General features: G+C 40.3%; 1 protein-coding gene across 1 annotated transcript in view; it reads left to right on the plus strand.

Moving 5' to 3' along the window:
- Window positions 1-16,008, plus strand: part of LOC126162977 (meiosis regulator and mRNA stability factor 1) — a 231,384-nt gene that overhangs the window by 31,414 nt on the left and 183,962 nt on the right. Inside the window, exon 6 of the mRNA XM_049919825.1 lies at window positions 15,427-15,547. Coding sequence (XP_049775782.1) covers window positions 15,427-15,547 — 121 coding nt within the window. The remainder of the gene's footprint in view (window positions 1-15,426; window positions 15,548-16,008) is intronic.

The following is a 16,008-nucleotide window of genomic DNA, read 5'->3' on the forward strand; positions in this document are numbered from 1 at the left end:
TGATTATGGAGCACGGGCTTCATTCAGTTGTATGTTGGTCTGTCTTCCATAACAATGAACATGCTGTTTTACCTTAGATCGAAAAGAGACGGAAAATGGCAACGCACGTGTCTCGTGCCAACTTCCTTTGCACGTGTAATAACAAAAACTTTTCTTTTTATAAGTATGTCTTCTGCTGCTTATTGAAATAATGAAGTAAGCGGGTGTGCCCTTTTGTTACATGGAAAGATGTATGTATTACATACGACATAATTTTTATATAATTTATGTAATTATAAAATACATTTTAATTGGCGGTTGTGGACGCTGAATAGAATACGAAAAAAACCAGAAGTCCAGAGTTCAAGAGAAGTTTGAAACAGATCTAGAATGGGCGTGCGCAGCGAACTGTACGGACAACAACTGCGACTATTGGCCAAGTGATGAAGATGAGACCGGCCCAGGGAAACAGAGACAGACAGACAGGAGAGACAGTTCCTTACGATTTGTTCCTCGCGCCTTCTGTTCATCTTGGTGAATCATTCCTTTGGACCCGTTAGTTCGCAAACGACCCATCTCTAATTTACGCGAGTTTAAGGTGACCCACCCTTTTGTAAGAGGTCTCTTCCGAAAAATTACAAACATTTATTAATGTAAAGTATCTGCCTAAACAGTTACCATTACACCTATTCTAAACTTATACCATTTATTGGTTGTTTACTTTTTTATAATACAAAGAGAAATAAAATAAACAAAAAGAAACTTTTTACATTAATTTTTATCTTCACAGCCTCTTTCACTTAGCCTGTCATCTGTGGTACTGCTATTTTTAATTGTTGTCGTCATCATCCTAACAGGGCAATTGTGAAACTTGTGCCTTCTTTGTCGCAAATATTTGGCTGTTTCTTCTGAATATGATATTTTTCTTGGACACACAGCAGACTTTGCTTCTATACTGACATGAGAGTGTTACAGTCTATTTTGCTACAAAAACATAGTGTCTGTGCACTGCTCTTCCATCGGCAGAGTAGAACCAGCAGCTGACACATCCCCTTTCATTTGCATCATACCTCATGACGAGTGTCGGCAACATTACTGCTTGAAACTCATAAGTACTCCACTGGCCCCAGTCTAGACTTTTAGTGTCTCCTGCAGAAGTGTATGACATTGTTGAGTATTTGGCCAATTTTAAAGTCAGTTCGATTTCGAGTACAAATGGATTCAGGCAAACTGCGGTTTAAACATGGTAGATGTTCTTAAAAAGCCAAAGTACTAAGTGTACATGCCTATGGTTGGCACAAGACAAAATTTTCTGCCCCTCTCCATTCATTTCCACACACTCATTATAGTTAGCTCATGTCACTGTACGCCCTCCAAACCTCCCATAGTGCTGTGTTTGAGCAACAGTGAAACACAGACAGCTATGTCTTCTGTGGTGCAGCTCATATGTAACAACAGCGACTAATACATAAATAAAAGACAGCAGTCACAATTCAGTCCAGTCCTCGAACTTTCGCTTGTCCCGCGATCTTATGCTGTCTGTTGGTAATATTTCCACAAAGTGGTCTCTGCTATAATTTATTCTTGCAATAACAACTGAAGTCAGCTTACTGTGATTTGTTTAGTTTGTTAGACATTTGATTCCAGATTAATTTTATTTCTCATTTCATCTGAATGTCATCATCTTGTTCTAAAGCTGATTAAAAGCCAGTGGTGTTTTCCCCCAGTATTCTAATGTATGAACAACCAAATTTTCATTTGCAATGCACTTCATAAATCATTAGTTCCTCATAACCATGTCAAAACTGACTAGGGTTCAGAATCATTTTATGGTTTTTGAAGGACAAGATTTTCATTTTTGAATGTTACCTTTACTTAAAAAGCAGCATAAATGTCTGTACGTGGTATCCACACATGTATGAGAACTTCTATTGCAAACCTATTCAAATACAACAGAAGTTTTAATCAAACAATGGAGAATCCAGGATGAAATGTTACAATATTATGAGAAGGAAAGTTGCTACTCACCGTATAGCAGAGATGCTGAGTGGCTGATACACAACAAAAAGACATTCACAATTAAAGCTTTCGGACATTGGCCTTCATCAACAATACACACACATGTGCGCGCACATCTCACGCACGCACGCAACTCACATGCGCGCGATCAACTCTCATGCATGACTACAGTCTCAGGCAACTAATGCTGTTTCCTCCTATGTTTCACAAAATTGCCAATTTTTTAAGCAGCACATTAGACTGTTGTTGTGGTCCATAGTTCATTAGTTTCTCACATATCCATCAATTGTACTAGCACCACGAGTCAAATGTCATGTGACAGATCAAACAAGATAAATACTATATGAAGTGCTTGTGCATATCAGGAAACCTCGAGTCTATTCGAATGGATGCCTTGTTTGCTAAGCTCTACCCTTTGGAACTCTTCAAAATAAGTTGGTACGAAATCTCTCCTGCCAAAGCTTCATTTGTAGATGGAAGGTGAAAATACTGTAAAAACATTTATCTCAGCAACATAGTTTTCGAATGACAAATTTGTGAAAAAACTCTCATCTTATAATCGGGTAAATATGGTATACAGATGGCGGTAGTATCGTGTACACAGGGTGTAAAAGGGCAGTGCATTGGTGGAACTGTTATTTGTACGCAGGTGATTCTTGTGAAAAGATTTGTGATGTCTTTATAGCCACATGATGGAAATTAAGACTTTAAACGCAGAACGGTAGTTGGAGCTAGACATATGGGACATTCCATTTTTCAAATCATTAGGGAAGTACATAGGGAAGTATATCTCCTGAGATCCAGAGTGTCAAGAGCGTGGTGAGAAAAGGCGAAAGCTAATGTAAAATGTGAATTAGCCATCTGAAGATGAACCTTTCAGTTAGAAACCTGTAATGGCACTATTTATATAAATAAATAGCATTGGAAAAAGTGGCTGGTTGCTGTAATCTTCTATGTAATAGTCAACCTATACATGAGAATAACAAATTTCAAGCATTGTATCTCACCGCGGTCAACGCAGTGGTTGAAGACCTTCACTTAATGACTGAGAGCAGTGGTGTTGGTGTAGAGTTGCCAGTGCTAGCAGACAAGCAATACCATATGAAATAACCACAGAAATCAGTGACAGCAAATGGTAGATGTGCCTTTGCTAACAGCACGATATCACCTGCAGTGCCTCTCCTGGGCATGTGACTATGTCGGTTGGACCCTAGATCACTGGAAAACAGTGACTTGGTCAGGTGAGTCACAATTTCAATTGGTAAGAGCTAATGGTATGGTTAGAGCATAGTGCAAACCCCACGAAGCCATGGACCCAAGTTGTCAACAACGAAGCCATGGACCCAAGTTGTCAACAATGAAGCCATGGACCCAAGTTGTCAACAAGGCACTGTGCAAACTGGTGGTTCCATAATGGTCTGTGCTGTGTTTATGTGGAATGGACTGGTTGTCACTGGAAATGGTTATATTTGGACACTTGGAGACCATTCATCAACTACATGTTCTCAAACAACCATGAAATTTTTATGGATGGCTGTGCACTATGTCGCCAGGCCACAGTTGTTCATGGCTTGTTTGAAGATCAGAGGCAGCATGGCTCAATATTTCTGCATGGGATTTCCAGTGACTTGTTGAGTCCATGCTATGTCAAGGTGATCCACTATGCTGGACAAAAGGTGGTCCGACCGCATATTAGAAAGTATCCCACAACTTTTGTCACCTCGGTATATTTGGCTGTTTTTTTGTCATGTCATTGAATATAAATATTTTCACTCTGTGCAGTTCTATGATTAAATTTTCGAGGATGATTTGTGGCACACGTAATAAAGATTCAGTATATTAAATTCAGTAAATTACCCATTTGCTTTGGCTTCATGTAAACAGGTATTATTGAATTGTTAGTATACTTCATCACTTTATCCGTTTTGAAAGAAACGTCAGAAACTGCTTCATGTCTCTAAATAGTTTTTGCATTTTATACAATTCAAAATATGTTAATAGATGCATAATGGCGTAATGTACTCCGTCTGCTTCTAACAGTAATGTGTAATAATCTTACTAAGTGTGGTTGGTCACTTATTATACAACTTCTACTTCGATGACTCTACTCATAGTTTGCAGAGGTGAAATGGGGTCCCATAGATTGGGTTGTTTCTGTCACTAGGTGGTAGGATCACAATTTTGTTATCTTCTATTCAAAACAACACTGTTGTTGTTGTTGTTGTTGTTGTTGTTGTGGTCTTCAGTTCTGAGACTGGTTTGATGCAGCTCTCCATGCTACTCTATCCTGTGCAAGCTTCTTCATCTCCCAGTATCTACTGCAACCTACATCCTTCTGAATCTGCTTAGTGTATTCATCTCTTGGTCTCCCTCTACGATTTTTACCCTCCACACTGCCCTCCAATGCTAAATTTGTGATCCCTTGATGCCTCAAAACATGTCCTACCAACCGATCCCTTCTTCTAGTCAAGTTGTGCCACAAACTTCTCTTCTCCCCAATCCTATTCAATACCTCCTCATTAGTTACGTGATCTACCCACCTTATCTTCAGCATTCTTCTGTAGCACCACATTTCAAAAGCTTCTATTCTCTTCTTGTCCAAACTAGTTATCGTCCATGTTTCACTTCCATACATGGCTACACTCCATACAAATACTTTCAGAAACGACTTCCTGACACTTAAATCTATACTCGATGTTAACAAATTCCTCTTCTTGAGAAACGCTTTCCTTGCCATTGCCAGTCTACATTTTATATCCTCTCTACTTCGACCATCATCGGTTATTTTACTCCCTAAATAGCAAAACTCCTTTACTACTTTAAGTGTCTCATTTCCTAATCTAATTCCCTCAGCATCACCCGACTTAATTTGACTACATTCCATTATCCTCGTTTTGCTTTTGTTGATGTTCATCTTATATCCTCCTTTCAAGACACAGTCCATTCCGTTCAACTGCTCTTCCAAGTCCTTTGCTGTCTCTGACAGAATTACAATGTCATCGGCGAACCTCAAAGTTTTTATTTCTTCTCCATGAATTTTAATACCTACTCCGAATTTTTCTTTTGTTTCCTTTACTGCTTGCTCAATATACAGATTGAATAACATCGGGGAGAGGCTACAACCCTGTCTTACTCCTTTCCCAACCACTGCTTCCCTTTCATGCCCCTCGACTCTTATAATTGCCATCTGGTTTCTGTACAAACTGTAAATAGCCTTTAGCTCCCTGTATTTTACCCCTGCCACCTTCAGAATTTGAAAGAGAGTATTCCAGTTAACATTGTCAAAAGACTTTCTCTAAGTCTACAAATGCTAGAAACGTAGGTTTGCCTTTTCTTAATCTTTCTTCCAAGATAAGTCGTAAGGTCAGTATTGCCTCACGTGTTCCAACATTTCTACGGAATCCAAACTGATCTTCCCCGAGGTCGGCTTCTACCAGTTTTTCCATTCGTCTGTAAAGAATTCGCGTTAGTATTTTGCAGCTGTGACTTATTAAACTGATAGTCCGGTAATTTTCACATCTGTCAACACCTGCTTTCTTTGGGATTGGAATTATTATATTCTTCTTGAAGTCTGAGGGTATTTCGCCTGTCTCATACATCGTGCTCACCAGATGGTAGAGTTTTGTCATGACTGGCTCTCCCGAGGCCATCAGTAGTTCAAATGGAATGTTGTCTACTCCCGGGGCTTTGTTTCGACTCAGGTCTTTCAGTGCTCTGTCAAACTCTTCACGCAGTATCTTATCTCCCATTTCGTCTTCATCTACATCCTCTTCCATTTCCATAATATTGTCCTCAAGTACATCGCCCTTGTATAAACCCTCTATATACTCCTTCCACCTTTCTGCCTTCCCTTCTTTGCTTAGAACTGGGTTGCCATCTGAGCTCTTGATATTCATACAAGTGGTTCTCTTCTCTCCAAAGGTCTCTTTAATTTTCCTGTAGGCAGTATCTATCTTACCCCTAGTGAGACAAGCCTCTACATCCTTACATTTGTCCTCTAGCCATCCCTGCTTAGCCATTTTGCACTTCCTGTCGATATCATTTTTGAGACGTCTGTATTCCTTTTTGCCTGCTTCATTTACTGCATTTTTGTATTTTCTCCTTTCATCAATTAAATTCAATATTTCTTCTGTTACCCACGGATTTCTATTAGCCCTCGTCTTTTTACCTACTTGATCCTCTGCTGCCTTCACTACTTCATCCCTCAGAGCTACCCATTCTTCTTCTACTGTATTTCTTTCCCCCATTCCTGTCAATTGTTCCCTTATGCTCTCCCTGAAACTCTCTACAACCTCTGGTTCTTTCAGTTTATCCAGGTCCCATCTCCTTAAATTCCCACCTTTTTGCAGTTTCTTCAGTTTCAATCTGCAGTTCATAACCAACAGATTGTGGTCAGAATCCACATCTGCCCCAGGAAATGTCTTACAATTTAAAACCTGGTTCCTAAATCTCTGTCTTACCATTATATAATCTATCTGATACCTACTAGTATCTCCAGGATTCTTCCACGTATACAACCTTCTTTTATGATTCTTGAACCAAGTGTTGGCTATGATTAAGTTATGCTCTGTGCAAAATTCTACAAGGCGGCTTCCTCTTTCATTCCTTCCCCCCAATCCATATTCACCTACTATGTTTCCTTCTCTCCCTTTTCCTACTGACGAATTCCAGTCACCCATGACTATTAAATTTTCGTCTCCTTTCACTACCTGAATAATTTCTTTTATCTCGTCATACATTTCATCTATTTCTTCATCATCTGCAGAGGTAGTTGGCATATAAACTTGTACTACTCTTGTAGGCATGGGCTTTGTGTCTATCTTGGCCACAATAATGCGTTCACTATGCTGTTTGTAGTAGCTAACCCGCACTCCTATTTTTTTATTCATTATTAAACCTACTCTTGCATTAACCCTATTTGATTTTGTATTTATAACCCTGTAATCACCTGACCAAAAGTCTTGTTCCTCCTGCCACCGAACTTCACTAATTCCCACTATATCTAACTTTAACCTATCCATTTCCCTTTTTAAATTTTCTAACCTACCTGCCCGATTAAGGGATCTGACATTCCACAACACTAGTAACCTTAAAATATACATCTGGAAATATACAAAAAAACTGAGTGTTCATTTTACAAAGTAATTTGCTGTTATGTAACAGTTTGTCATCTAACACATTTAGATCAATATGAAAACTGCCAGTCCTGAGTATGGCATATAGAAAAGTGATATGGCTTTATTGGTTGTGAGATCCATCCCAGAGTGGTATCTTTAACTGCTAGTTGGAGGTGGTTTCTTCCCATGCGTACAACGACCTTTTTCCTCACAGTGTGGTAAAAGTGTATTTTTTTGAGTGTTTCTGACTGTAATGAATGTAGGTCTGGTGCGGCATCACACTTGTATAGATTACGATAATTATGATAAGTCAGACCCTGTACCTGAATTTCTCTCTCTCTCTCTCTCTCTCTCTCTCTCTCTCTCTCTCTCTCTCATAGCACCAAGACGGTTGAAACAGAGAAGGGGTAAACTTTCTAGTACTGCTAGTGGACTCAAATAAAGTAGAAAAATCTTCACCTCTTCAGACAAGGGGGGGGAGGGGGAGGGGGAGGGGGAGGGATTCTTTTTAAAGCACTGACAAGATTACTCATTTTTAAAGAATCTTGAGCTTTTAAAATAGCCTTTCCCACAATGTAACAGGTGTGTTTAAAACTATAGTCCAATTAAAATTACTTGATGGTTGACATGTCGCTTGCCACTACAGTGTTGCCACATCGGCTGCTGGCTGCTGCTCAGTTGTAGGTGGCTCACAAACATGGCAGGTCGCTTAACAAATGTTATTAATGTACAACATGGAGCAATGTTGGAATCAGTGTCCATGAGGTATGGCAGAAATGTGAGCTGCTCTGTTAATAAATAATTTTAAATGATCAGTGACTGAACAGTGGCAGGCAAAGTGTTTTATGGTCTTGAATTTAAACTCGTCCTAACCTAACCACAACCTCATGACGTGCAGTGTATCTGAGAAAACTACGGCCAACAATCTGAGGCAGAATTAAAATCCCAACCTCTTTGTTTATGGAGGTTAAAGATAACAACTACGAGCAAACTCAAGACAGAAAAATTTCAGTTTCAGTGCTAGAAGCAAACTGTAATTTCTTGCTATTTTGGTTACCTGAAACTACCCTCACACTGGCTGCATGAGCTGCTGCATTACCAAATGATGAGGAGTCTTGTTGGCACTTGGTTACAGATTATAGGTGACACTGACAGATCCTAAATGGAAAAAGAATGATAGGAAGAAAAATAAGAACAAATGTAACAGTCAGTACAACAATTGGAATGTTGCTACAAAGTATTAGAAATAAAACATTTAAACCAGTGAATCGAAGAAAAATAATAATCGAAGACTTTTGATTAGATTTAGAAATAAGCAAACATCTAACTACATTTGACGAGATTCGAACCATGACCTTCTACATACCAGGTTTGAATGCTAACCACTGCGCTTTGCTACTATTCTACTGTAGATTGTTGTATTTGACTGATACCCAGTTGCAAAGATGAATTGTAGCCTTCAGAACTTCAGCTTCACGGAATTTTGTGCAGAGGTTATCTAACGTAAGCTGATCTCTGTGATTATAATAACTGTAATTTGATGCTAAATTGTGTCTTGTGCGGAAGGATCCAGTAGTGTATCATGTGTGATGAAATACGAAAACAAAATAAAAGGGCCAAACCCAAGACTCAGGATCCAAACACACAAAGAAAAAAAGTGGGACAAGAAATTGTAAGTGAAATGACTAATTTTTGTGACAGTTTGACCATAGGTAATGGTTCGGATATGATGTCGAAGCCTCTGATTGGAGGAAACCAACACCAACTCGTGAATTGTCAGCTATCAAGTTATTTTAATCAGACTGTAGTGAGCCACCTCAGCTTCACACAGGCGGCACTAAATATTTACAGCCGGATGACTTGTTTATAATATGTATGATACACACAAACTTTCTTTGTGAATCAGTCTGTCTATTAGCAAAACCTGTATCAAAATCCCTGCAGTAGCTCCTTAGATTAGCTGAAACATGTACACAGAAAAATGCTGTGGGGGAATTTTATAATATTTAGAGCGTAGTTACTTTTAGGAAAGTTCAAATCACCATGTATGCCCTCATTATTGAAAGACGGTGATTTCTTTGGTTTGGTGAGGTACTGTGAATGATTTCTGAAATTAATTTTAGTCAGTCAGTGCCCTAATCTCAATAGCAGTGTTTTTTTTGTACAAGTATGGTTTCCATTTCTTTTAAATAATATTGCTGTCTATGATGTAGAAGATAGATTGCTTAGCAACATTATTTTGTTCACATGAAATAGTCTTCTATTTTACCTATTAATTATTAGTATGGTGTACAGAAACAAGCTTTTTGAGGGTTGCTACCCATCCTATGTATCATAATACTTGTTGTGTTGTGACACACTTCTGTAAAAGCATCGTAGATATGAAATTTAGATGAAAAATTGAAGTGAAAATGGGCGCCGAGCAGTCTAAGGCGCTGCAGCCATGGACTGTGCGGCTGGTCCCGGCGGAGATTAGAGTCCTCCCTCAGGCAGGGGTGTGTGTTTTTCCTTAGGATAATTTAGGTTAAGTAATGTGTAAGCTTAGGGACTGATGACCGTAGCAGTTAAGTCCCATAAGATTTCACACACATTTCAACATTTTTTTGAAAATGGGCACGACAGCTAACAGAAAAATCACTTAATACAAATCATCATTCTTTTGGAATGGTATGTAATCTTTTGTATATACACTGACCATCCAAACCGTTCAGAGAGTGATTTTATTCCTGACACAGCAATGTCAACACAGTAATTAGTGGCAATTTAAAGTAACAACTGTAAATAAAAAATGAGTATTCGACCAGTCCGTTGGGAGCATGCAGTGTTACGCAGTGGGCGTTTGACTACAATGGAGCAGCACTCTAAATAAAGTGTTAGACATTCTCCAGAATGTTTTGATTGCGAGAAAATTGTGTGCAAAGGTGGCCCTACACAGAAGAGAACCAATGATGTATCGACAGCTGCTGTGACTTAATTGAAGGGGAGAATGCAGACAATTATTTTCTGGACCAAATCATTGGTTATGAGACACAATGCAGAAATTCACACAAAGAGTCAAAACTTTGATGACATAATATATAAAAGCCATTGTGATGTAAGAGTCAAAAAAACATCCAAAAGAAGGATTTTTCTGACAGTTTCAGATGGTTGTATGAGTGTTGTGTGTGTCATATTCATTGGAGGTAGGCTGAAACATTAAAACAAACATCTTAATGTTTTTTTGATATAGTCTCAAATTTCTGGACTGAAAGGGTACACTGCTAAACAGGGACATATACCGTATTTACTCGAATCGAAGCCGCACTTTTTTTCCGGTTTATTCGGTTTTTGTAATAAAAAAAAACCACTTGCGGCTTAGAATCGAGTGCAAAGTAAGTGGAAGTTCTGAAAAATGTTGGTAGGTGCCGCCACAACTAACTTCTGCCATCGAATATATGTAGCGCTACACAGGCATGCTTTGCAGGCACAAAGATAAATACTGGCGCCGAAAACCTCTGCATCAGTAAATAAATTAAAAAAAAAAGAAAAAAAAAAAAGGTGGAAGACGAGAGGGCTGTTTGGTTGAATCTGCGAGTGGGGCTGAAGGTGGTTTATATATATATCTCCTTTCGTCTTTCCCTCTCCTTCCCTCTTTCCTGATGAGGCAACAGTTTGTTGCGAAAGCTTGAATTTTGTGTGTATGTTTGTGTTCGTTTGTGTGTCTGTCGACCTGCCAGCACTTTCATTTGGTAAGGCACATCATCTTTGTTTTTAGGTATATTTTTCCTACGTGGAATGTTTCCTTCTATTATATAATATATATATATATATATATATATATATATATATATATATATATATATACCTAAAAACAAAGATGATGTGACTTACCAAACAAAAGCGCTGGCAGGTCGATAGACACACAAACATACACACAAAAATCTAGCTTTCGCAACCAACGGTTGCCTCGTCAGGAAAGAGGGAAGGAGAAGGAAAGACAAAAGGATACGGGTTTTAAGGGAGAGGGTAAGGAGTCATTCCAATCCCAGGAGCGGAAAGACTTACCTTAGGGGGAAAAAAGGACAGGTATACACGCGCGCACACACACACATATCCATCCGCATATAGACAGACGCAAGCAGACATTTGTAAAGGCAAAGAGTTTGGGCAGAGAGGTCAGTCGGGACGGAAGTACAGAGGCAAAGATGATGTTGAAAGACAGGTGAGGTATGAGCGGCGGCAGATTGAAATTAGAAATTAGCGGAGATTGAGGCCTGGCGGATAGCGAGGAGAGAGGATATGCTGAAGGGCAAGTTCCCATCTCCGGAGTTCAGACAGGTTGGTGTTAGTGGGAAGTATCCAGATAACCCGGACGGTGTAACACTGTGCCAAGATGTGCTGGCTGTGCACCAAGGCATGTTTAGCCACAGGGTGATCCTCATTACCAACAAACACTGTCTGCCTGTGTCCATTCATGCGAATGGATAGTTTGTTGCTGGACATTCCCATATAGAACGCTTCACAGTGTAGGCAAGTCAGTTGTTAAATCACGTGGGTGCTTTCACACGTGGCTCTGCCTTTGATTGTGTACACCTTCCGGGTTACAGTACTGGAATAGGTGGTGGTGGGAGGGTGCATGGGACAGGTTTTACACCGGGGGCGGTTACAGGGGTAGGAGCCAGAGGGTAGGGAAGGTGGTTTGGGGATTTCATAGGGATGAACTAAGAGGTTACGAAGGTTAGGTGGACGGCGGAAAGACACTCTTGGTGGAGTGGGGAGGATTTCATGAAGGATGGATCTCATTTCAGGGCAGGATTTGAGGAAGTCGTATCCCTGCTGGAGAGCCACATTCAGAATCTGATCCAGTCTCGGAAAGTATCCTGTCACAAGTGGGGCACTGTTGGGGTTCTTCTGTGGAAGGTTCCGGGTTTGAGGAGATGAGGAAGTGGCTCTGGTTATTTGCTTCTGTACCAGGTCGGGAGGGTAGTTACGGGATGCGAAAGCTGTTTTCAGGTTGTTGGTGTAATGGTTCAAGGATTCCGGACTGGAGCAGATTCGTTTGCCACAAAGACCCAGGCTGTAGGGAAGGGACCGTTTGATGTGGAATGGGTGGCAGCTGTCATAATGGAGGTACTGTTGCTTGTTGGTCGGTTTGATGTGGACGGACGTGTGAAGCTGGCCATTGGACAGGTGGAGGTCAACGTCAAGGAAAGTGCCATGGGATTTAGAGTAGGACCAGGTGAATCTGATGGAACCAAAGGAGTTGAGGTTGGAGAGGAAATTCTTCTTCACTGTGAGTCCAGATCATGAAAATGTCATCAATAAATCTGTACCAAACTTTGGGTTGGCAGGCCTGGGTAACCAAGAAGGCTTCCTCTAAGCGACCCATGAATAGGTTGACATACGAGGGGGCCATCCTGGTACCCATGGCTGTTCCCTTTAATTGTTGGTATGTCTGGCCTTCAAAAGTGAAGAAGTTGTGGGTCAGGATGAAACTGGCTAAGGTAATGAGGAAAGAGGTTTTAGGTAGGGAAGCAGGTGATCGGCGTGAAAGGAAGTGCTCCATTGCAGCGAGGCCCTGGACATGCGGAATATTTGTGTATAAGGAAGTGGCATCAATGGTTACAAGGATGGTTTCCGGGGGTAACAGACTGGGTAGGGATTCCAGGCGTTCGAGAAAGTGGTTGGTGTCTTTGATGAAGGATGGGAGACTGCATGTAATGGGTTGAAGGTGTTGATCTACGTAGGCAGAGATGCGTTCTGTGGGGGCTTGGTAACCAGCTACAATGGGACGGCCGGGATGTTTGGGTTTGTGAATTTTGGGAAGAGGGTAGAAGGTAGGGGTGCGGGGTGTTGGTGGGGTCAGGAGGTTGATGGAGTCAGGTGAAAGGTTTTGTAGGGGGCCTAAGGTTCTGAGGATTCCTTGAAGCTCCGCCTGGACATCAGGAATGGGATTACCTTGGCAAACTTTGTAAGTGGTGTTGTCTGAAAGCTGACGCAGTCCCTCAGTCACATACTCCCGACGATCAAGTACCACAGTCGTGGAACCCTTGTCCGCCGGAAGAATGACGATGGATTGGTCAGCCTTCAGATCACGGATAGCCTGGGCTTCAGCAGTGGTGATGTTGGGAGTAGGATTAAGGTTTTTTAAGAAGGATTGAGAGGCAAGGCTGGAAGTCAGAAATTTCTGGAAGGTTAGGAGAGGGTGATTTTGAGGAAGAGGAGGTGGGTCCCGCTGTGACGGAGGACGGAACTGTTCCAGGCATGGTTCAATTTGGATAGTGTCCTGGAGAGTTGGATCATTAGGAGTAGGATTAGGATCATTTTTCTTCGTGGCAAAGTGATATTTCCAGCTCATCTTGGCACAGTGTTACACCGTCCGGGTTATCTGGATACTTCCCACTAACACCAACCTGTCAGAACTCCGGAGATGGGAACTTGCCCTTCAGCATATCCTCTCTTCTCGCTATCCGCCAGGCCTCAATCTCCGCTAATTTCTAATTTCAATTTGCCTCCGCTCATATCTCACTGTCTTTCATCTTTGCCTCTGTTCTTCCGCCCCGACTGACATCTCTGCCCAAACTCTTTGCCTTTACAAATGTCTGCTTGTGTCTGTGTATATGCGGATGGATATGTGTGTGTGTGCGAGTGTATACCTGTCCTTTTTCCCCCTAAGGTAAGTCTTTCCGCTCCCGGGATTGGAATGACTCCTTACCCTCTCCCTTAAAACCCAAATCCTTTTGTCTTTCCCTCTCCTTCCCTCTTTCCTGACGAGGCAACCATTGGTTGCGAAAGCTAGAATTTTGTGTGTATGTTTGTGTTTGTTTGTGTGTCTATCGACCTGCCAGCGCTTTTGTTTGGTAAGTCTCATCATCTTTCTTTTTAGATATATTTTTCCCATGTGGAATGTTTCCCTCTATTACATTTATATATATATATATATATATATATATATATATATATATATATATCTCCAGCACTTTTGTTTGGTAAGTCTCATCATCTTTATTTACATATACATATACACCTAAAAACAAAGAGGATGTGACTTACCAAATGAAAGTGCTGGCAGGTCGACAGACACACAAACGATCACAAACATACACACAAAATTCAAGGTTTAGCAACAAACAGTTGCTTCATCAGGAAAGAGGGAAGGAGAGGGAAAGACGAAAGGATGTGGGTTTTAAGGGAGAGGGTAAGGAGTCATTCCAATCCCGTGAGCGGAAAGACTTACCTTAGGGGGGAAGAAAGGACAGGTATACACTCGCACACATACACATATCCATCCGCGCATACACAGACACAAGCAGACATTTGTAAAGGTCAACATTTCAAGTGTGGTGCTGCACTTTATTCCATTTTTCAAGCAGAGTGTAATGCAGATTCTTTGATCAATCTTCTTTATAAGTAAAGATTTGCCCAGCGCATGAAAACATGTAAATGTTTTGATTGTCAGCAATAAACTAAATGCCCAAAACAGCTGAAAATGCAAACATACTCAGGAATACGTGTACGAAAAAGATTAAAAATAGTTTTTAAAATTGTTGTATAAAGCCCGCAAAATTAAAGTAATCCTGTTGCTTTTTGATCACACCTCATACTTCGTCAAATGATTCAACAACATCTGTTTCTACACATGCTTTTGTGTTAGAGATATTTTCTGATTATGAAATCTGATATTTTCTGATTATGAAATCTAAACATCCCTACAGTACTATCCTTGATACCAGTTTTGCGCAATTCGCCTGTAGGTCTTTCTGTTGCAATCTACAATTTGACTCTTCTTAATGGGAGTTGACAGTGTGGCATCATCAGTGGTGGTCAGTTTTGGGTCTGGTGTGTGGTTTTGGTTTTTGGATGTTTCATCTGGCTGAAGTTGTATTGCCATTTTTCTTAATGTCATAAAAAGTCATTATTACCAAACTCTGTCATGCAACTGTCTCAGCAGAAACACTGGCATGGATTTTGTCAAGTACGTTTAAACTTACTGATTTATATTTACTCCTAACACTCATTGTACTAAAATTGTAATCAGTCACAGAGATATAATTTAACACCTCTCATCATGGTGGCTTCTGTAAGTGAACTAAGCAGGATTTGAGTTTGGTGTATGCTTAAGGGGAATGGAGAAGGGAGCAGATGACTTCAAAATTTTGCAATAAATTAGCTGGGCACAAATGATGTTTCACTTAATTCCAAGTTATCATGGAATATTATTGAAGTCCAAGTTGGTGAGGGTTTACTTAACTTGTATTTAGTCTTTTAGGTGTCTTAAGTCTTTAAAAACATTTTTAGTTTATTTCCTTACCATGTTGTTGATTAATTACAGGAAAAAAATCCATGTAATCCTACTACACAGAAGGAACACATCAGAAGCTTTGATCCTGTCTGCTAATGAAAATTACAGCTTTTCCGCACTTGCTGAAGAATTGCCACTGCGGGCAATAAAGGTACTAACATGTTTATTGAATTACTGTGGTCACAGAATTTCTAATTTCTTCATTGTAAGATATTAAGAGTTTAAGTTCAAATTTCTGTCAGTTTCAGTATTTCTAAATATGTAAGTTGTTAAATGAAACCTAAAACATTTGCAGTCTTTTCTTTATACTCACACCATCTCTTGTTTACTCCTTTTGTTAATAAGCAGTGGGGGATTGGTTGGCCATAGCTTGATGGATGGACCAGGTAATGAATGAAGATGTAGAAAATAGTGTTCAAGAGACGTGTGCTTTGACAGACAGACAGACAGACAGACAGAGAGGGAGGTTGATAGGGCACATCCTGAGGTATCAAGAGATGGTTAATTTGGTAGTGGATGGAATATAGAAGAGAAAATTGTACAGGAACACAAAGGCTTGAATACAATATATAGGTTCAAATGGACATGGGTTACAGTAGTTGTGTAGTGATG

Source organism: Schistocerca cancellata, chromosome 2 (assembly GCF_023864275.1).
Source record: "Schistocerca cancellata isolate TAMUIC-IGC-003103 chromosome 2, iqSchCanc2.1, whole genome shotgun sequence".
NCBI classification, from domain to species: domain Eukaryota; kingdom Metazoa; phylum Arthropoda; class Insecta; order Orthoptera; family Acrididae; genus Schistocerca; species Schistocerca cancellata.